At 42.3% G+C, this 22,156-nt stretch overlaps 1 protein-coding gene across 1 annotated transcript in view; it reads right to left on the bottom strand.

Moving 5' to 3' along the window:
• The window catches only part of TENM4 (teneurin transmembrane protein 4), a 640,191-nt gene that overhangs the window by 163,962 nt on the left and 454,073 nt on the right, over positions 1-22,156 (bottom strand). Inside the window, 2 exon segments of the mRNA XM_078156941.1 lie at positions 1,077-1,223; positions 11,904-11,930. Coding sequence (XP_078013067.1) covers positions 1,077-1,223; positions 11,904-11,930 — 174 coding nt within the window.

Consider the following 22,156-nt stretch of genomic DNA (forward strand, 5'->3'; position numbering starts at 1 on the left):
ATCCTCAGCCCTTAGCATAGTGCTTGGCACATAGAAGGTGCTTAATAAATGCTTAATGACTGACTTAAGTGCTGTGGTGAGAATGATTTGCATTAAATGACTCTAAATTCTCTTTCAACCCTCATTGTCTGATCATTCCCTCAGTTCTCAGTCACTTGATACTGTAAGATAATGGACAATATACTCTTGGTATTAAAAATCTGTGACTCAAAAATGCCATAGAATTTCATACCTTAAGTACCTGCAGGACATGGATCAAATTAAACCAATTGGATAATAACACTATAATAATAATACTATCACAGTTTTAGTAATTTACCTCCTAAAACATTTTCTTAACTATTTTCTTTCATTATTATTACATCATGAGGAAGATAAAGCAATGTAGCATAACCCCTATCTGCTAAGAGGTGAGACTTAGGGAATACCATGATCCAGGTAATTTTGTAGATAACTAAGGATCAGAATCTTAAACATTTGAACTGGAAACATCTTTAAAAGGGACAAGGTTAGAAGCCAGAATATAACAGGATAGAATCGGAAGGCACCTTAGAACACAGAACGCTTGGTATGGAAGGGCCTTTAGAACAAAGAATATTAGAGTCAGAAGGAATCTTAGAATAGAGAATATTAGAGATGCAAGAGAATGTCATAACATAGTCTATAAGAACAAAGAATGGTGGAACTAAAAAGGACATTAGCAACCATCTATTCCCACTCTCTTACTAAAGGCAGCAAAAATCCAAAGATAATTAACTAATGTTTGCAAAGTGCTTTTTCGACCCCCAAGCACCATATAAATGCCTGCTATTACTGTTGCTGACATTGTTACGATTTTTGTTATGCTATATGGTTTGCCAAGGTCATATAACTAATTAACCACAAACTATTTAATCCTGGTCTTTTTACACTCTGTCCAGAGCTTCATTAAAAGACACTGTAGCTAGTCAGTTGGAGCTGGAGTCTCTTCACTGAATCAACACCAAAGGTCCAGCATCTTCTGGCTAAAGAGCTGACCCTGGGCATAGTCCCTAAGCGGTTATTTGCCCCTCTAGCTAAGGGTCCCAGATGCGTACCTCCATCATTGTCCTTGCTATCGCCACACGCGGTTTCCATGGAGGTGTCGCAGCCCGCGCCTCTCCAGCCCAGCTGACAGACGCAGTGCCATCCGTTCAGGTCCAGGGTACACCTGCCATTCCCGTTGCACAAACCAGGACAGCCTTCTGCAAAGCAAAAGATCAAGGTTCAGAGGTGGCTATTTTGGGACATGCAAAAAAGAAGCATGATTTAAGAAACAACATCGATCAATCACCCTGGTATGAGAAACTCTTTCCCCCAACCCTACAGCTTACACTGCAATAATGTGTTGTAATTTCCAAAATGCTTTCCTCACAGGAATGTAAGTGTTATCACTTACATTTTATATGTAAGGAAAATTAAGGTTCAGAGAGGTCAAGGGATTGGTTCCTGGTCACACAGCTAGGGTGTACACAAAGGTGTGGGGTAGTGGAAAGAACACTAGGTTTGGAGTTCAGAGTCTTGGACTCTAAATCCTGTTCTGTTACTTACTACCTTGTGGTAAACCACTTAACTCCCTTGGGCCTCAGTTTCCCCATCTGAAAAAATGTCAGAGTCTATTAGAAGATTCCTAAGATCCTTTCTAGCTTTTGACCCTATGGCTGACAGTTCTCTAAGGACCCTTCCAGTCCTAAATTCTACGATACTGATTGTGTGGCAACACTTCTTCCACTCAACCATGCTGTTTTTGGGGATTATTTCCATGCTATGACTCTGTTCAGAACCAAAGCCCTGCACACATCTTCCCAGAACTTCTGCGAGAATGGCTACGCACACCATAAAATATAATATCCTACGCTTGCTAACAACAAAGATAAAAGCAGAGACAACTCACATCTACATAGTGCCTTGGGTTTATACAGTGCCTTCTCCATGATAACACTATCAAGCAGAGTTCACGTGCTTTTATCCCCACTTCACAGATGAGAAGAATGATGTCCAAAGTTAAAGCGACTTGCCCAAGAGCACTGGCCAGAGAGAGGTCTATGTTTCCTTGTGTATATGTTCTTGGCCAGTAAATAAATAGGTTCAGATGCACTCACTCCTTCTCTATGGTTAGAATGGAAGCTCTTGGTCTGTGTCCTTGGTACTGATTCCACATCGCCTGCTAAGCCAGAGATGCTTGGAAGCTCAAGCCCATACAGACTCAAAGTGTCTCCCCTTGTGCTGATTCGGGATGAGTTTTGGTACAGGAATGGGCTTTGCCTCCTTGCCCCATGGCTGTCACTCCAAAAGCTGTAATCTTTTTTAACTCTCTCAGTGGTCAAATAGGGCTGCTTTAAAGATTTTATATCAACTAGATTTTTAAAAAGGTTAATTCCCAGGCTGATCTGGTTCCTGAAATTGTAAGTGGGCTAGTGAGGAGGAGACTTGGAATCTGTCTCAGATAAGTAGTCTCAAATGCCACCCTCTCTACAGAGTCTCCCTTGAACCTTCTATCCAGGAAATGAATGCTTTCATCCTGTTTCATAGTTTGTACATGGACACTGTGTCCTTGGAAGCCAGCATCCAGTCAGTTCCTTGGTATACAACCAGTCTTACAAACTACTGTTCCAAAAGGTTCTTTTGTTGTTATTGTTCAGTCATGTCTGACTCTTCTTGATCCCATTTTAGGGATTTCTTGGCAAAGATACTGGAGTGGTTTATCATTTCCTTCTCCACCTCATTTTATAGATAAGGAAACTGAGGCAAACAGGGTTAAGTGACTTGCCCAGGGTCACACAGCTAGTAGGTGTCTGAGGCTGCATTTGAACTCAGGAAGAAGTCTTTCTGACTCTAGGATCAGTGCTCTGTGTGCTATGGCACCACTTAGCTGCTCCCGCACTTATGTTAACATTAAGTCCAATTTCCAAAGCAAAACCCAGAACAAAGGTATGTAGGAAATACACTAATCTCTTGAATGTTGGTTAGGAGTCAGGATTCCAGCACAGATTCTAATCCCAGCTTTGCCATTAACTCACATTGTAACCCCAGGTAAGCTGCTGCATCACTCTGGCCTTCATTTCCTGATCTGTGAAAAAAAGGTGGAACAGGACCCTCCTAGCCTTAACATTCTATGACTCCATTACTTGACACCTGCTTTGTGAACCTTACCATGTTCTGATTTGTATTTTAGCTCTAGGTGTTCCTGTGTTATTTCCATACGCTATTAATAAGCTCCTTGAGAGCAGGGACCCAGTTTTATCTACCTCTGCATCTCACTCTGAAGGTAGTGGCAAACCCTTTTCACAGTAGGCAGCACGTCAATATTTGCTGAATGAATGAATCATCTGAGCACTGGAGTTCAAACAGATAGGCCTTCTTTAAAATTTTATATCAACCAGATTTCTAAAAAGTACTCTACAGAAAACATATTACAGAGATTATTAATATGCAATACCCTATAAAGGACCACAGGAGGGTAGAAAGTTAAAAGGACACCTGGTGAAATCCCTGAGACTTTCTACAATCGCTATTCTTGGCAGCCAGTGGTCTCTGCTTTGGGTAAGGATCTGGAATGATTATCTGACCAGTAGCATTTTCACTGGCTGTCCCTCAAGCCTGGACTCCCTCCTCTTCCTGGTTTCCCTGGCTTGTGCTGAGTCTCCGTTAGACTGCCACCTTCTGTTAGGAGCCTTTACCCATTCCCATTAATGCTAGTATTTTCCCTCTGTTTGTATTTATCTTGTTTATACACAGCCATTCACATGTTGTCTCCCATGTTAGATTGCGAGCTCCTTAAGGGAGTGAACTGTTTTTGCCTTTCTTGTATCTTTGGCACTTAACAGAATACCTGGCGCAGAGTAGGCACTTTATAAATGTTAGCTGACCAAATTAGAGGAGAAAATATGCAGTATGACTGGTCTGGGTTTGGATTCCTTCCTTAGAAGATATACTAAATGAACTGTAGAATGAGGGAGTGGGGGGGAGGGTGGTGCTTAGAAAAGACAATTTAGAATATTGGCACTGGCAGGGACCACAGAACAGAAAATTACTGAACGTTACAGCTGGCTGTGGCTTAGAGATCATCTGTTCTGACCTTTCTCCTTGCTCATTTTATAGAAGAGGGAACAGAAACCCAGAGAAAAGAAGGTATCTGCTAACCTCCCACAGCTAGTCATTGGTAGAGCTATGCAGGACTACAGGCGGGCATCCTGATGGCCAGACCAGGCCAGGCACCTTCAGAAAACCACATTTTTTCCCCTAAGATTGGCTTTGCTTTTGTTCCTCTCCCATCCTAACTCCCTTGGCACTATGAAGCTTAGCACTTGCGTAATGAAACGAGCATTGGATTTGTGGATGACTTGGTTTGGGCACTTACCAGCTGTGTGCTAATGGGTAAGGGTTGTTTTTGTCTTTATTTGTATCCCTTTATTTGTATTAGAACAGTGCCTGGCACAGAGCAGATACCTGGATGTGTAATTGGACTTTTCTGGTCATCAGTTTCTTCGTATGTAAAATGGGAATCATAATTTGTATACACCAGTCTCAAAGAGTTTTGAAGAAAATATTTTGTGAACCTTAAAGAGGTATAGAAAAGTGCTATTATTATAATGTATATTATTCTGATGGGAAAAATCAAAGGATTAGAGTTGGTCCACTGCCTTCATCAGTCATTTTTAATTATTACCATTATTGGAGTAATAATTTGGGTGAGCATAAAAATAAATTATAAAATTTATAAAAATAAAACCACCTTCCAATGCCCAGTTTATGTGCCACCTCCTTTCTGAAGTCTTCCCTGATGCCCCCAGGTAGAAATAATCTCTCTCTCATCAGCCTGAATAGCATTTTGCGCAGCTCTTCTGCACTTACACTAGATTTTTGTCCACAGTTCTATCTGTCTATTCCTGTATCAATGAACATGAAGTCAGGGATTTTGTTTATCTTTTGTATCTGCCTCAATAACTAGCACAAAACTGTATACACAGAAGGTGCTTAATAAGTCAAAGAATCATAGGATCACAGACTTGGAGCTAGCTGAAAGGTACCTCCTCACTTGACAAATGAGGAAACTGAGCCTGCTCAAGGATATATAGGTTGTGAAAGGCAGAGAAAGTTTGAACCCAGCTGCTATGACTACAAGATCTAGCATTCTTTTTGCCAGTTCTAATGAGGGGACACTTCTGCAGCACATTCATAGTTCACAAAACTTCCTTCTTATGTCCCTGTTTTATGGAAGTAGAAAATAAGGATCAAAAGGGGGAGCCTCTTCTCAAGGTCACACAGTTAATGAGAGGCAGAGTCAGGGTTCAAATTCAGGTCTCTCTGAGTCCAGATCCAATGGTTTTTATTTATGACGAACGAATAAATGACTGATAGAGTGAATACAGGCTAAAGTTATTTGAAGAAAAATAAAACAAGTAATTTAAAGTTATGACATATGGGGATGGTTTGGAAGAGTTGGGATGTTGATTTTGGGGAAGAGAAGCCTGGGGTGGGGTGAGGGAGGATGTTGGCTATAGACATATCTAAAGAGCTGTTGTAGGGATGGGGCATTATTAGAATTGTTCTGGTGGCCATGAAGGGCAGAATTAGGTGAAAGCTTAAAGGAAGACAGACAAAACCTCCCAATAGCTAAAGCTGTCCCCTAAACTGAAACAGGCTGCATCTGTTATGTTGATGTTCTGATTTCATTCTAATTCGGCAGTTTTAAAAAGTCTGAGTCCTGGTTCCGTCATCTACCAGCTGTTAGACTTCATAAAATACCCCTTTCTTCCCTGAACCTCATTCTTCTCACCCACAAAATGGGAATAATAATGTTTGTCCTCCTTATCTTAGAACCACAGGCTCAAAAGCTAGAAAGGACCATAGGTTTACTGTGAGGGTTTGGTGAGGTAACACATGTAAATAATCCTGTTTACATAAAACACTGCAGGACTGTATTGCTGTCATTATTATTTTCACACTCATTTACCTCGTCTGGCTTCCTGCTTGAGGTCTTAGGGACATTGCTAGAAGTAAAGCTGACTTCCAGGCCTACTTGTAGGGGCTCTTCTCCGCGCCATGGTTTCCAAAATGTAAAATAAGGGACTTGGCCTAGCTCACTTCTAAGGACCCTTCCTGCTGTAACATTCTATGATTCTGGTAGAATCTTACTAGTGTGAATTCCATTCAAATTTACAAGTGCTTACTTACTGAGGTCTTCCTGGGTGCCCCGGGTGTAAGAAGCACTGAATGCAAAGATTCACAGAATGCTAGCGCATAGGAAGTGGAAAAACTGGACACAGAACATGTGTTCTAGAAGGGACTTTGGAATTTAAAATGTTAAAAGATATAACACAGAATGTTAGAGCCGGAAAGAACTTTGGAATATAGAATGTTAGAAGAAAAGCATACCATAAATATTTGTTTTTATTTGCCATAAGTATCTGTTGAATTGGAATGGAATGTTGGAGCTAGGAGATGCCTTTGGGACCATCTGGTCTACTTCCTTCATCCTACAGAGGATTCTGAGGCTATAGAGAAGACAAGAGACTGGGCCAAGGTCAGTGACAAGGCCGTTATCTTTCTAGGCTTAGAAGCACATCTATGATATATAAGATGTTTAAAAGTTGAAGAAGGCCAAAAAAAGAGGGAAAAGACCACCCATGAGCTCCCATCACAGAATCTGGCCATGGACAACCCAAATATGAATGAGCCAGATGTTCTGGGGTAGAGAGTGGGAGCAGGGACACTGAAAAGCATTCACAGGGAGCTGCCCAGCCATTTGGATCTGGTAGCCAGACTCAACCACTGGTAATGATCTGAGCACTTACCTTCCCCCCTCCTTTCTCCAATTAGTCCCAATTATAAATTTCTTTCCTACAGCTGGGACTTCCTTTCAGTTAAGCCTCATTGGTCTTGGGGGAGAGGAGGCCTGATCTTAAAATTAGTAATCAGCAAATTGCTTTCTTTCACCTCTACAAGGCTCTGAACAGAGGGCATCTGATTTCCTCAGCTGTCCCAGGAAGCTCAGGGGGCTATGTGGAACGAAGCGGTACAAGAAACAGAGGCAATTATCTGAGTGATTCAGGAGGAAATGCTATTGCATTATCATCATCATCAATGGGATGATATGTTAACAGTTGGTTTTCTTTTTTTGTCTTAATAAACATCAGAGGCAGTGTGATATGGCAATGAACTTGGAATTGGGAGAGCCAGGTTCAAGTCTCAGATCAGCCTTTTACTAGTGGTGTGACTTTGGACAAGTTGATTCTAAGCTCCCTGCCAGCTCTGACATTCTATGTTCTAAGCTCCCTTCCATCACTGACATTCTGTTCTTTTATTTATTTATTTAGGCAATTGGGGTTAAGTGACTTTCCCAGGGTCACACAACTAGCGTCAAGTATTTGGTCTGAAGGTGGACTTGAACTCAGGTCCTCCTGACTTCAGGGCTGGTGCTTTATCCACTACACCACTTAGCTGCCACTGACATTGTGTTCTAAGCTCCCTCCCAACTCTAACATTCTTTCTTCTAAGGTCCATTCCAGCTTTGACATTCTTGCAAGTTGAATTAGGTTTACTTTTATCTTGTAGCTTGTTTTGTGGTGAAAAAATAGCAATGCGCTTGAATCCAGACTCTGCCATTTATTCATTGCATGAGGCATTAAGTACGCTAAGCCTTCATCCTTAAATGGCTTCCATTAATTTTCCCCCTGGCTATACCCTCTTCCAATGCACACTGTAGCCCCTTCATGATTTTGTAGATAAAATCTGCATGAGCTGCGGTGGGGGAGAAATGCCATCCCTTGATGGCCGGCCTTCTGTGGTTAAGCCTGTTCTCTCTTAGCCCAGCTGATTCTGACAACCAACACCCAGCCTGCCATTGGGCCCAAACTCAAAACCCACTTAGCTTCCTTAAGACCTGACGGTGTTTGGGTCTATCTGCTGGGATAGAGCCCAGGGTCACAGTCACGCCACAATTAAGCATCAGAGGAGGATGTTAGTGTAATTGCATAGCATTAGATAAATGTCAGCTCTCATCATCACTGTTATTACCATTACTTCAGAAATTCGCCCCTGCTCCTGTTTGCCAGCATGAAGCAGCCTCTTCTGAAGTGACAGACCGGCTCTCAAAGCAATATCCTCTAAACCACTACTAAGGCTCATTAAAACCCCAAACCCCAAACTCATCAATTATTTAGAGCCAAAGTGACATTAACAATCTCTTCTGGAAGGGCTCATGCCAGGCATTTGGCCAAAAGAATGTACATTTAAAGTTTAGAAAAGGGCTGAACATTTCCAAAGAAATGGTGCTCTTTAAATGACAAACCACAGAATGTCAGGGCTCTATAGGACCTTGGAGATCCATGCCCCCTTCTTCCTCACTTTAGAGAGAAAAACACTGTGGCTGAGAGAGATGTGACTCGCCGGGTGTCACACAGAAAATGGCACAGCTGAAATTCAAAACCAGGCCCTCTGACTCAGAGGCAGACAGCGTCCCATACTTAAGATGCTCCCTCCCAATGGAGGCTTTCTTCTTCCCTGTCCTCTGCGTATCTGGGACCCTTGACCTAGCTAGCCATATGTATAGTTTGTTTATTTTTACCTTCCAAAGTAAGAAGGGAGTGAAGTTTCTGATAAAAATCACAATAATACATTTTTTTCTTCTGTACTGTACTGCTTTCCTATTCTCCAATTGCTTCTAAGTAACCTTTTACCTACCCTTCTTTCAGAAATTCTTAACAGAGATGCCCAAAAGTTTTAGCTGGCTGTCTTAGGACACAGTGAGTGCCTCATTGCTGGAGGGAGGTGAGAAACAGAAAGGATGGGAAAGGGTAAGATGAACTGTCTTGCTAGCTATGCAATGGGCAAGTCTTTTAACTATCCCATACCTCAGTTTCTTCATCTGTAAAATAAGGCTCTTGCAACTGATGGCTTCCAGCGTCTCTTCCATCTCTACTTCTGGGAACTACCTCAAGTTTCGCAGAACACTTTTTTCTGGGCTTCTCTAATGAACTAAGAAGTAGCAGGATCCTAACATTATCTGTGCGCATGTCATATCTCTCTGTTAGACATGACCTCCAAGAAGACATAGATTGAAGGGCAGGTGTGCCCCTCTCTTTCCAAGCATTGATGGTAGCAGAGATGTGCACAAAGGTGCTTGATGAACATCTGATGCTAATCAATAACAATACTTACCCTACCTACCTTACAGGGCTGTTGTGAGAATCAAAAGAAACAATGGATGTTAGAGTGTTATATTCACAGACTCATAGAATATCCAAACTGGAATGGAACTTGGAGCACAGAATCACAGAGCAGGAAGGGACCTATAAAATGAAGCTGCTTCTTCCAAAGTGACAGACTGGATCTCAAAGCAATATCCTCTGAACCACTCACTACTAAAGCTCCTTCTAACCTCAGAACCCAAACTTACTGTAATGCCCCTCAGAACAGGGAAAGTGGGAGCTAGAAGGGATCTTAGAAATCTACCCTTACCATGGTGCTCTAGTTTGACAAATGAATGAGGGAATAAAAAAATCTTCCACCCTCAAGCTTGGATACACAGAGGTCTCTCAATTAAGAGCCTCAGTTTCCCCTTCTGTTAAATGCCAATAAGAGCACCTGCTCTTATTATCTTAGAGGGTTGCTGTGAGGATCCCATAGGCTTGGAAGTACCTTGAAAAGTACAAAACGCTCTACAAATGGACAGGCTTGTTATCATTATAGCTTTGTTCTTGAGAAGGGTCCTCAATGGGCAGTTAAGACATATGACTGTGGTTGGGGCTGAACACCTGGGTTTGTCTCCTGGCTTTTTACTTTTCTGACCATGTGGGCAAGTCACTTGATCTCTCCTGGTCTCCTTTTTCTCAGCTGTAAACTGAAGAGGCTCCCTAAGGTCCTTTCCATTTCTAAATATTATGATAGAATGAATTAATTTTAAAAGTTTCAAGAACATTAACCTTCCCGATTTTTTTTTAAATTGCACTAATACATTTTATTTTCCATTGATCATTTTGGAATATTCCCCTCTGTTCCACATGTAGTGAGCCTTCTCTTATTTAAAAAAAAAACCCAGTTAAGTAAAACTAAGATAGTTACAGCTATTAGCAGTTTATGCTGCTAATATCTCACCTCTGTCATCCTGAAATCAAGGGAAAGATGTGAGAGATGTATTTCAATTTACGCTAGTTCAATCTTACTTTGTGAGACTGTGTTTATCTAGGGTCAAATTTGGTATTCAGCAACTATTATGTCTACAACATTTTTTATACCTTGGGGAAGATAAAAGATTGAGTTAAAACTATGGCCACTCCCTTCATGGAGTGTACAGTCTATTGAGGGACATCATAAGGTACCAATAACTAGAGGGTGTCCTAAAAGTCTTAGTGCTTTCTTTTTTTTTTTTTAAAGTCTCATCAGCCTAAAAAGTCAAGATAGGAAGTCTGAGGAAACAACACGGTCTAGGATATAAATGGCCTTCCTTGGAATCCTGGTTTTTAGTCATGGTTTTGGACCTAACTGCTTCACCTGAGTTAAGAAGCATTATAATGTAACGGGCTAGGAAAGGGACACGGATTCAAATTGTAGCTCTGTAACTTAGTTCCTCTATGACTTGGAACAAGTCACTTAACCTCTCTCTAAGACTGTTTTCTCTTTTATAAAATGAAGAGTTTAGATCACATGGCCCATAATGTCGTTCTGGCACTAATATTATATGTTGGTTTGTTTTTTTTAACATTTTAGGTTCTAACATCTCTTCCAGATCTGACACCACATCTTCTGCATTTCAACACCCAATATTGCAGCATTTCTTCCATCTCTGACATCTTCTAGTCCCTTGGGGCTTAAACATTCCCTGTTCTAAGGCCCTTCTGCTTCTAACATTCCCTGTTCTAAGGCCCTTCCGCTTCTAACATTCTCTGCTCTAAAGTCTCTTTTCCAGTGCTGAATGTCCAAGAGTCTATGATAAAGAACTTTGCTGTCCATGTTCAATTAGTGCATTTAAGTCATTGTGCAATCTTGGCAAGTCACTGAGGATCACAATGACATTCCAGCCACCCTCAAACCTACAGGCAGTTTGATTACCACTACCAGATTGGCTCACTGTCCCCCTCATCTAATGTAAAGAAGAAACTGCCATATGAAAAATTTTAGTGCCTTCACTTTTCTTCCAAGTCATTACCACAGTTTGAAATGGCAGTCAATATTTCTAATTAAAAGCCAATTTGGCCATTGCAATTACAATTTCATAAATTAAACTGGCTAATGAACTGAAACTTCCAATTAAATGTTAGTGCTCAAATACCTGAACTTCCCAGAGAAGTGAATCTTGGAGAAATAAGATCTGTTTGGGAAATCAGGAGTTATCTAATCATTGTCAACAGGCAAACAGAGAAGGAAAAAAAAACATTCTGACCTAAGGCCTGGGGACCACAGCTCTTAATTAGCATAATACCAGCCATTTGTAAGATAAAATATCCCAAAGCCAGTTCATTCTTTAGAAAAAAACATTGCTTTCAGGATCTTTTCAACTCTCCTGGGGTTCCTTTCCCTCTCAATCCACCCCCCTGCTTCCAATACTTCAATTCTGATGACCTTGGTCAGGGGAGGTGGGGGATGGGAAGGATGGTAAAAGATGGGTGGAAAAGGAGGAAGGGGTGGGGGTTGGGACCATGGAGAGTAAAGGACACAGATGCAGTGGTAGCATTCCACAGAGATCAGAGCACCTGGGAAATGACTAGTGCTCCAGGCATACCACCCCCATGGGACTGAGACCTCAGTGTCTACAATGGGGTTGGGGTAGCCTGGAGGTGGTGGGTTCATGGGGATGTATATCAATTCTTATCTATACAATTATCCATAACACACACACTCACACGCACAAAGACAACAGGAAAATAGAGGAAGGAAGACCATACCTTTCACTACCTTATCCAGATAGTGAGCTTGGGAGATAAAAGACAGGACATTTAAGGTAGGGTTGAGTAAGTACCATATTGCCCATCACAAGACAATGCAGGTGTTACAGAGGAAGAGGAAACTTGGCCAACAGCATCAGAATGTAACCTCTGTCCCAGGAGGAAGAGCGTCAACCAACGGCATTGAGAAACAGAGGCAGGGCAGGACGGCAGGGCCCCAGGGGAGTGGTTTCTCACCCATCCACTCTGACTTTGGGAACATGATCAGAACAGCAAGAAATCAAACACACATGGGTGGAAATGAATGGAAGGCAAGAATGGGGAGGAGCAGAAGCAGCAGTAGTGTGAGGCAGGTGTGGATTCCCCTCAGAGCCAGCCCTTGCTGCCGATGCCCTCCTGTAGCAGGAAAGACCCGTTGGACGGGGGAGGTCTCTGGTCTCTTGACAAATGGGAGCCATCTTGAGGTGAGCTCTGGGAAGTAGTTAGTGGCTAACACCCTGGACTTAAAGTCAGAAAGACTCAGATATCAGTTCAGACACTTACCAGTTACGTGGCTTTTGCCAAGTCAATTGCCCTGAGTTTTAGAATCCACATCTATAAAAAGGGTGTATATTCGTCCCTGCCCTGTCTACCTAACAGGGTAGCTGTGAGGGTGCAAGGAGGTAACAAACAGAAGTGCTTTGTAAACATAAAGTGCATAATTACAAGTTAGCTCCCTCAAACAGAAAAAGTGTATCCCTGGATAGAGGCAAAGTGGAAAGAGCATGGGATCTGGGGTTCAGGAGCTGTTGAGTCATTTCAGTCATGCCTGACTGGAGAGCTGGGTTCACATCTGAGCTCTGCCACGTACCAACTGTATGACTTTGAGGACACTGTTTAACCTTTGTGAGCCATAGGGTCCTTATCAGCAAAACGGAGACAAACTCATCTCCTTACTTCACAGGTGGGCCATGAAGGATTTTGTAAAACACTATATAAATGTCAAATATCAACATTATTCTTGTACAAAATTGTGGTCCTGAAATGTTTTACGTAAACCTGAAATGTTTTGTGTTAATCGTAGGTATGCAAATTTGATAATTTAAAACACACTGAAAGAAGCTGGCTGTAGTGAATGTTTTACTCAGGTTAAATTCTGATAATAAAGCTCCATTAATGTATCCTGTTTAGTGACTGCATGCTCCTGAGTCATTCATCCATTAGCTAATCACACTCTTCACACATTGGATAGGCTGACCATCAGCACCTAGCTAGCTGTCATCCTTTCACGTTGACCTGGGAACCTCAACATTTCTGGTGATGCTCCCTCAAATACCCCAACTGACTACCTGCTCAAATCCGCCTCCATGACCTCTTTCTTTATTCTGTCTCAGCTACCCAGAGGGATGGTTGTCCCCTTCCTGCCCCCCTCACCCCCATCTCATCATTACCCACAAGCGTTCTTTGGCTTTGATCAAAAACTCTGGCATTCTCCAATGGACCAACCTGGCCTTCTTGTGTTCTTTTTCCAGGATGTGCCATCTCCCCTCTGTGCTTCTGTACTATCTTGTCCTAAATGCCTAGAACGCACATACTCCTTGCCTTCGCCTCACAGGACCCCCCTCTTCCTTCAAGACTCCGCCCAAACACCACTTTCTTGAGTTCCCCTCAACTGCTAGTGGCCCCCTCCCCATATTGTATTTAACTTCCTTTCTCTTACATTTTACTCTCTCTTTCTCCCCTCAAGAGAATACAATATTGAGAGTAAGGATTACTTCATTCATTGCATGTGTAATCCTTACTTATTTTTTAAATCTTGGCAGGTATATCTTTGAATTCATTGATTTTAACCTTAACCATGCCTCCAACAAAATATATATTCCTTGAGAGTAGGAATTTTTAATTAAAAAAAACAAAACTGTATCCCTAGCACATAGCCTAGTGCCTGGCACACAGAAGATACTTAATAGATGCTTGCTGACAGACTGATTGAGTTGTAGCACCAACTTCCTAAAAAGTTTTTGCAAAGTCCATCATGGAAAAGGGAAAATGGTGGGATGGAGGGAAAACTGATAGAGCAGCTAGGTGGCTGGGACAGAGCTCTAGGCCGCGAGTCAGGAAGACCTGAGTTCAAAAGTGACCGTAGACACTTACTAGCCGTGTAGGCCTGGGCAAGTCACTTCACTACAGCTTGCCTCAGTTTTCTCATCTGTAAAATGGGGGTAAGAACAGTATCTACCTCTCAAGATGGCTGTGAGAATAAAATATTTCTAAAGTGTTTTTAAGGCACTATAAAATGCTAATTATTATTATCATCATTAAATAATAATTCTTCTTATTTAAAGCTGTCATAGGGAATAGGGATAAGGCTTGTTTTGCTGGGCTCCAGAAAGAACTAGGACAAATAGGTAGAAGTACAAAAAAGTCAATTTTTGACTCAATACAAGAGAAAAAAAATATCTTGTAAAAGGAGCTCTCCAACAATAGGATGGTTAATCCAGAGAAAAAGTGAGTTTCCTATTACTAGAAATCTTCATACAGAAGTTGGATGGACATTAAGGGGAGTATGTTTTAAAGGAGATTACTATTGTGATTAGGATGAAATGATCTCTTGGGTCCCATCCATCCTTGAGATAGAAAAATTCTGTGGTTCCATGTTGCATCTCCACTCAGCAATGATGGTGAAAAGAGGACTCAGTATTTTACTGACTTGTTGCATCTATCTACTTGATCTTTCCTAACCATGATGGTGGTGAAGCTGTCATTAGTCTTGGTCAGTGTCCATTCATTCAACAATTTGTTGAGTGTGGACTATGCGCTGGCTGTTCTGGAGGACATAAAGGTATATGAGATACGTTTCCAAGCCTTCTGTAATCTTTATATTCATCTTGCATAATCCTAGCTATGTCATGGTCCATAAATTTTTTAAGTAAGTTTGACTGTTACAGCATAGCTTTCATCCCCCCACTTGAAGGATTGTGGAGGACTCCCTAGGAAGGTTTTTAGGACAGACCTAGAGCTAGACAAGATATAGACGTGTTAGCTCAACTCCTTCCCTCTGGTTGACTCCACAGCAGCTGTCCTCAAAGTATGGTTCAAAGAAACCATAGAGGTCCCTTCTTTAAGATGAACTACTGGCCATCTACTATTACTATGGTTTACGTCTTAGATGCATCCACTGTCTTTTCTACTTGGTTGGGGGAAATCTCTTGATGATTATAAACTGGTGCTTGGGGAATAATACACTGAGTAGTAAGAGTCCAGTCTCCTGAAGTTACAAGTGAGGCAGATTCAGGAAGAACTTCCTGTTCTGTCCCACAAAACAATGGGCTGTTTCGATATTGATTAAGGCCCATGTCACTGGTAGGGTTCATATGAGGGCTGGAATGGAACTGCTGTGGCAGGTGAGTAGCAGGTGAGGTGAGAGCAATAATCCCGAGGCTGCCTGCCATCTGATTCAATTTAATTCATCATTTATTAAGTACTTATTATGTTGTAAGGCACTGTGCTAAGTGCCCTGGGAATCAGAACTAGGCTGGATTTTTAGCAGGCTCATTCTACTTTTGTTTGTAGAGTTGGTTTTCCACGATGGAGGGAGAGTAAGACGGAGCCCAGAAAGAATTTCACTTTTGCATAGCCTCATAAATAGGGCTAGAAATGGTCTTAGAGGCTGTCTATTCCACAATACCCCACTTTTATAGCTGGAAAAACTGAGGGCTAGAGAGATTGTGTCATCAAGCTGTGGGGATCTGGCATTCCTAGGTATCTATTTTGTGCTGGGTATTGCTGCAAGCTACTGGGGGTCTTGGGTACAAGAAATAGGAATGTGTTTGGTTGATGATGATTTTGTCCCAGTGGCAATAACTGCTACATCCTGGACAACATCTTCTGGCCTCTTAGATATGCAGCTGCATCAGAGGTCACATAATTCAAGCAGAGAAATGTCAATGGACTCTGCCTAGATGACCACCTGTTAGGGATGTTATTGAGGGAACCCACACATCTAGGGTTGAGGACTGGGCTATATAACCTGTAATGTCCCTATGAAACTTGAGACTCTGGGAGGCTCTTAAGATTTCTACCCTCAAGCTGACTCCCCTAACTTAGCATCAATACCTTATGTGCACTGAAATCTCCTGGGGCCATCAGCCTGTCAAACATTCCTCTGCTTAAGGTAAGCTTGTCCAGACCCCCATATAGCATTTCTTTCCCCAGCTGGGTCACAGACCCCCATGACCCAGCAAGTTTACTGTGAGGTTAAATGCTAGGGTTGTTACAGTCACTGATACCACATGGTGAGGTTAAAGATAAGGGCTTATGGGTTGCACAAGTGAAACCTAATGGTTGTCAGGCCTAAGGGGGAAAAATATTCCTTAGAAAAACTTTTTTCTTTGTGGATTGCTTTCTACCAGGAAGTCTGATGTTACTCAGTCACAGAATCATGACATATCGGAGTGAGATTATGTTCTCAACTCCCTAATGTCAATCTGGTTTAAAGACTGGGATTTATCATACAATGAGAAATTTAGTATCTCTACTGTCTTGAACAACCACCAGTCTGGGGTCAAGGCTTGGAATTTTAAAGATGTTATCAGTTGATATGTCATGGTAATCTTCTGTCACTTAATATAGAGGGGTAGCAAAGGTCCTTTTTTTTTTTAAGAGGCAACATGTTTTTGGGTGAGGAAGCTGTGGTTAAGGGGAAAGGGTGCTAGGTTTGGAACCAAGAATCTGGGGTTCAAATCTCAGAGCCACCATTTTTACCAGGGATCTGGGACAAAAGACTACTTGTGCCAACCTCCTTTTTTTCATCTTGTAAAATGCAGAAAATAACACTTGCACTATCTATCCCACAGGTGTGCCACGGGGACAGGACTTTGTGAACCTTAAAGCATTGCACAAATGGGAGAGATTATTATGCTCCTCTCTGAGCCTCTTCTTCATCTGTAAGACAGGGGTTCTAATTAATATTCACATTAAATATCTCACAGGTTGTTGTGAGATCACATGAGACACTGTAGGTGAAACTCTCATCTGTAACTAAGGTATATAAATGCTATATGAATGTCAATTATTATTATTTTGAAGAAATCTATTAACTCATGATAAATTACATATTATGGTCCTGATTGTTTCCCAGAAAAAAAAAGAAGAAACAAATTCATCCTATCCCAGATTTCTCTATGGGAATCTGACTATAGCACCCCTTTTCTCTCCTGTTGTTGTTGCTGAGTTGTTTCAGTGATATCTGACTCTCCGTGACGCCCTTTGGGGATTCTTGGCAGAGATACTGCAGTGGTTTGTCATTTCCTTCTCCAGCTCATTTTACAGATGAGGAAACTGAGGTAAACAGGGTGAAGTGACTTGCCCAGGGTCATACTACTAGTAAGTGTCTAAGGCTGGATTTCAACTCAGGCCCTCCTGACTCCAGGCCTAGCACTCTAACCACTGCACCACCTCATCCCTCTGACCAAAAAAGAAAAATTAAATATATATGGCATGCAGATTATCTGGAAAACACAATTAAACATAGATTCCTGCTACCAGCAATTTTGAGATGTGGCCTAAAACAACTCACTTTACCTCTGCTGACAGGCAGACTGTGCCTCACAGACAGAGATACACATATTTGTGTTTAGAGAAGGCACAGGTTATTAATTAATCGTATGCTGAGTATTTGAAAGAATAGAACAACAATAAATAGCTGGGATACAATGAAAAGACTGGGCTAGATGGGCTCAAAGATCCCTTTGTTTTCCACATCTCTATGAAATGGGCTGATGTCTGCATGAACCTGCGTGCCAGTAAATGCAAGGATCACCCGGAGAGGCCCCACTGACTAAGAGCATTCTTTGATTTCAAAAATAAAAAACCAAGAGTGCTCAATAATCATGCAACCAAAGGCCTGATGTGCCTTTCGTAAGCATCATTCTTGAGGCCATAAAGTTAATCACTGGAGAACAATCGCTCCCATTTCTAAACATAAGGTTGACAAAGTACTTTCCTCATAACAACTTTGGGAGGGCACTGTGGCTCACAGAGACTGCCCTGCACGTGGTAGGACCTGGGAGGATCACAGCATTTAGAAGAGATCTTAAGATCATCTGTGGTGGATAGGTGGTGCCATAGTACACAAAGCACTGCACCTGGAGTAAGGAAGACCTGAGTCCAAATCCTGCCTCACACACTTACTGGTTGTATAACCTTAGACAAGTCACTAAATGTCTGCCTGCCTCAATTTTCTCAACTATAAGAGCACCTAGCTCCCATGGCTGTTGAGAAGATAAAATGAGATAATAATCTTAGCACAGTAAAGCACTTTGAGATAACATTTACAAAATACCTGGCACAAAGTAGGCACCTAATAAAGGCTTGTTTCCTTCCTTCCCTTCATCTTACAGAAGAGGAAACTGAGGCCTAGATGGTGGCAGTGACTTGCCCATACTCACACGAGGTATCAAGGAGCAGAGTTGGGTGTTCAAACCCAGTTCCTCTCCTCATACACACCCCTTTCTTCACATCAGTCCCCGGAGGGAGGTTTTGTACTTGGGACTCAGCCATAAAACACCCCTAGATTTTCACATTCTTTCACTCTTTCAGGAAGGAATATGGGAATGAAGTGAATGGACTGGGCTTGTAGATGGCTACCGGGTATAAATAAACAAACGCTTCCTCCTCTTGCTGGGGCACATGGAGGCCTTTGAAGTAAGGTAATGATTACCAGCTTCTACATCCATTCTGTAGATATTAACTATACTGTGGCAGTGCTGAAGTGTAGAGACTGTAATGAAATACCATATCATGGGGGAAATCAAGCTCTTTGAATTTCTACCACTTCACACTGGCAAATTAACAACCACCACAACAAAAGCAGAATGGTTCTCAAAGGGCCTGGACTTCTCCAGTGTCATTAGGAAGAGGGAGGAAGAATGGGGGAAAGAGCGTTGGTCAAGAAGGACATCCAGGTTCAAATACTGTTCCTGCTATTTATTACCTGTCTGAATTTGGACAAGTCACTTCCCCTTTCTGAGACTCAGTTTCCTCCTCTGTAAAATAAGGGTAACAATAATTGTGCTGCTTCTACTTTTTTAATCCCCAATGCCTGGCACACAGTAGGTGCTTAATAAATGCTTGCTTATTGAATGACTGCCATTATGTGCTTCTGATGGCTGTTCTGAGGCCAGAATTTTGGATAGCAGGATATGGGTGAATTCCCTGGATAAGGAGATTCCCTCTGCCAATGCTGCTCAGAACTTTCTCAGCTTTGAGACTTAAGAGAACAAAGAGGAAAGGTGACTTGCCCATGACCACCAACCCAGAAGCAGAATTTGAACGCAGTTCTTCCTGGTTCCAAGCTCTCTATCAATTAACCCAAACTGTCTCTCACATAAACTTTAAAATGGTATCTTAAAGTAAGTTATTATGAAGTGTATTTTGCTACTTTAAAAGATAAAATAAAGTTCCACGCTTGTGTGCGCTCAAACAAGAAATAAAAGATCTTCCCTCATGTATCTATCCTACAGGAAAGTGTCTAGATCTGTATTGTAAGATCCCAGCACTGAGAACTAGAAGGGACCTCATCTAATCCAACCATCCCATTCTATGGATGAGGAAACTGAGGCCCAGGGAGGGAGGAAGTGACTTTTCAATGGTCACAAAGGCAATAAGTAGAGGCAAGATTTGGCCCCAGGGCTCTCCATACCCAGTGCTCTTTCCACTTCACAATGACTCTTTTGATAATGATATTAAGATATAGCCCACCGTGATGGACTTTACCACACTATCCTTAGACTCCTTCCTTCTCTCTTCTCTTCCATCTCTAACTCCCAGCAGCTCTGGCTCTGCTCCCATTCCCCACTGGAGAGGCTCAATGTCCTTCCTCCTAGGTAACACCACGGGACAGACTGGCCCCAGGAGCACTGTTTTGCCAAATGTCATACTTTCGTGGGACCAATTAATAACAGCATCCAGGGTGAGCCTGTCCCTATGTGTATCCTCTTGTGTTACCTGCACATGAAGACATCGGAGTGTCACACCTGAAATGACATAATGCAGCCAGGCAGAGGCAGAGATGCAAAAGAGGGTCATCTGCAATCAGTCAAGTCACCATGCAGGGAAAGGAGACAGGGACCAAGGGAATGTTCAGCACATCAATGCAGGCCATGTCCTTTCACCTGGGCCAATATTAAGACTCGCCACCTCTTCGACATCCTATTAAATTGTGCTGATATTTGTGACTTGGTCAAATTTCAGGGGGCAGTATGTGCAGCTGTTACAGGCAGGGCCCAGAAGGGGAAACCATTATCTGTGACTTCAGGGAAGAACTGGTTCTCAAAGGACCACAGCCCTGTGGCAACGGGAATCAAAGGGGGTGAGAAATTGAATTCTAGACTCCAAAAAGGGGAGTGGGTGTTCGTAGAGTCATGGGGAGGGGGAACCCAAACAAAACAACCAACTATGGAAAGCATGAAATGGGGCTCAATTTGCTGACAAATCTCCTTGGCTATCATTTATGCTACGGGTCTGGGGAATTTTCCTAAATATCTAGTCATTTAACTCAGACAAAGATGATTTTATCATCCCAAAGACTGATGTTCACAAGCTTTGGACAGTCTGGCGACTGCGGCAACAGAACTCTAAACAAATGATTAAAAACAGCTGACATCCTCAAACAACAGTGGGCTCCAACTGAAGAAGAAGGGGCTTGCTTGAAGGAAACGAAAGGAAGAAGACTTGAAGGAAGAAGCCATGACAGCTGTTTACAAATACATGAGGGGCTTTCCTGTAGAAGCACTGTCTTGCTTGACCCCAAAGGGTAGAGCAAGATGCAACATCTGGAATTGGTAGAGGCAATATAGGATGTTGTATGGGTGATACTGGGCCAATGAAGTTTAAGATCCATGGGGGCAGGGACACGGTCTTATATAAACTTGGTACCTTGACCAGCACATGGGAGAGTCCTCTGCCCAAAGAAGGTACTTCATCAATATTTTGCTTAACAAAGGACCAATATTCCAGAAGAGGGAAAACTGTGTTTTTTGACACTACGCTGGAGTAGGATGGGATGGGAGAAGGAACTGTGGTGTAGTGGTTAGAGCTTAGCCCTGGGAGTTAGATCTGGGTGTGAACCTTGACTCTGCCCCTTTGCCTGCATGATGTTAGACAAGGTACTTCCTCTCTGGACCTCCGTTTCCCCCTTTGTAAAATTAAGTAGCTGGATTTGATGACTTCTAAGGTCCAAATTGATGATGCTATGAACTAGACAGCCTAAATTCCCTTCCTTCTCTAAATCTTATGGTTCTATTGGGATATAAATGTATCAGAAACTGTAGGGTTTCCCCCATATAGGTCTTTAAATGGCAAGGACATAAAGAAACTGTCATTGGAAGTGCTTCTGCCACTTGAACAGTACAGATGTCACAGAAGGGTGTCATATTATCCACCTGGGACTCAAGGGCACATCAGATGAGCAGAAAGGCTCATTCCCAAACAGTCATGCCTGTTTCTTGGCCTGAGCTAAGGAGTCAATATACGAGTTGGGAATGGTTCTTGTAATAAAGCTCTGACTCCTAGACCCATGTGCTAACCATCTACTTATCGTTTTTGTTGTTTGGTCACTTTTCAGTCATGTCCATATTCGTGACCCTATTTGGAGTTTTCTTGGCAAAGATACTGGAGTGGTTCGCCATTTCCTTTTCTAGCTCATTTTACAGATGAGGAAAGTGAGGCAAACAAAGGTTAAGTGACTTGTCCAAGCTCACACAGCTAGTAAGTGTCTGAGGCCAGATTTGGAAAAAAAAAAACACTCTACAACAAAACAGGCAAATCTTCTCCATCCCCTAGTCACTATTTAAGTCTATAAGGAGCGCTTTTGTTTGTGTTCATCTGTTGATGATTAAGCAAGCCAAACTGGTATTTCAACAAAGCAAGAAGATAGCAGGAAGGCAAGAAAGGAGAGGCATAAGGAAACTAGGTTTTACAGCAAATAGTAATGGCCTAAGGTGGGTTGTGTGGTATAGGGGCAACATTCCAGGACTGGAAGGCGGAGAAGTGGGTTCCAGTTTCAGCTCTCTTTCTACCTGGCTGTGTGACTCTGGACAAGTCACTTGCCTTCTCGTGGCTTCGGTTTCCTCATCTGTAAAATGAGGGAGGTGGCATTTTCACTGACCGTTCAGAGTTCTTCAGAATGCTCCCTCTCTGACTCTGACTGCCAGCTTCCTTCAAGTTCATCTAAAATACCACCTATGAGAAGTCTTTCCTGGTCTCTCTTAATG

Source organism: Phascolarctos cinereus, unplaced genomic scaffold (assembly GCF_003287225.1).
Source record: "Phascolarctos cinereus isolate Bilbo 61053 unplaced genomic scaffold, phaCin_HiC Scaffold_726;HRSCAF=1367, whole genome shotgun sequence".
NCBI classification, from domain to species: domain Eukaryota; kingdom Metazoa; phylum Chordata; class Mammalia; order Diprotodontia; family Phascolarctidae; genus Phascolarctos; species Phascolarctos cinereus.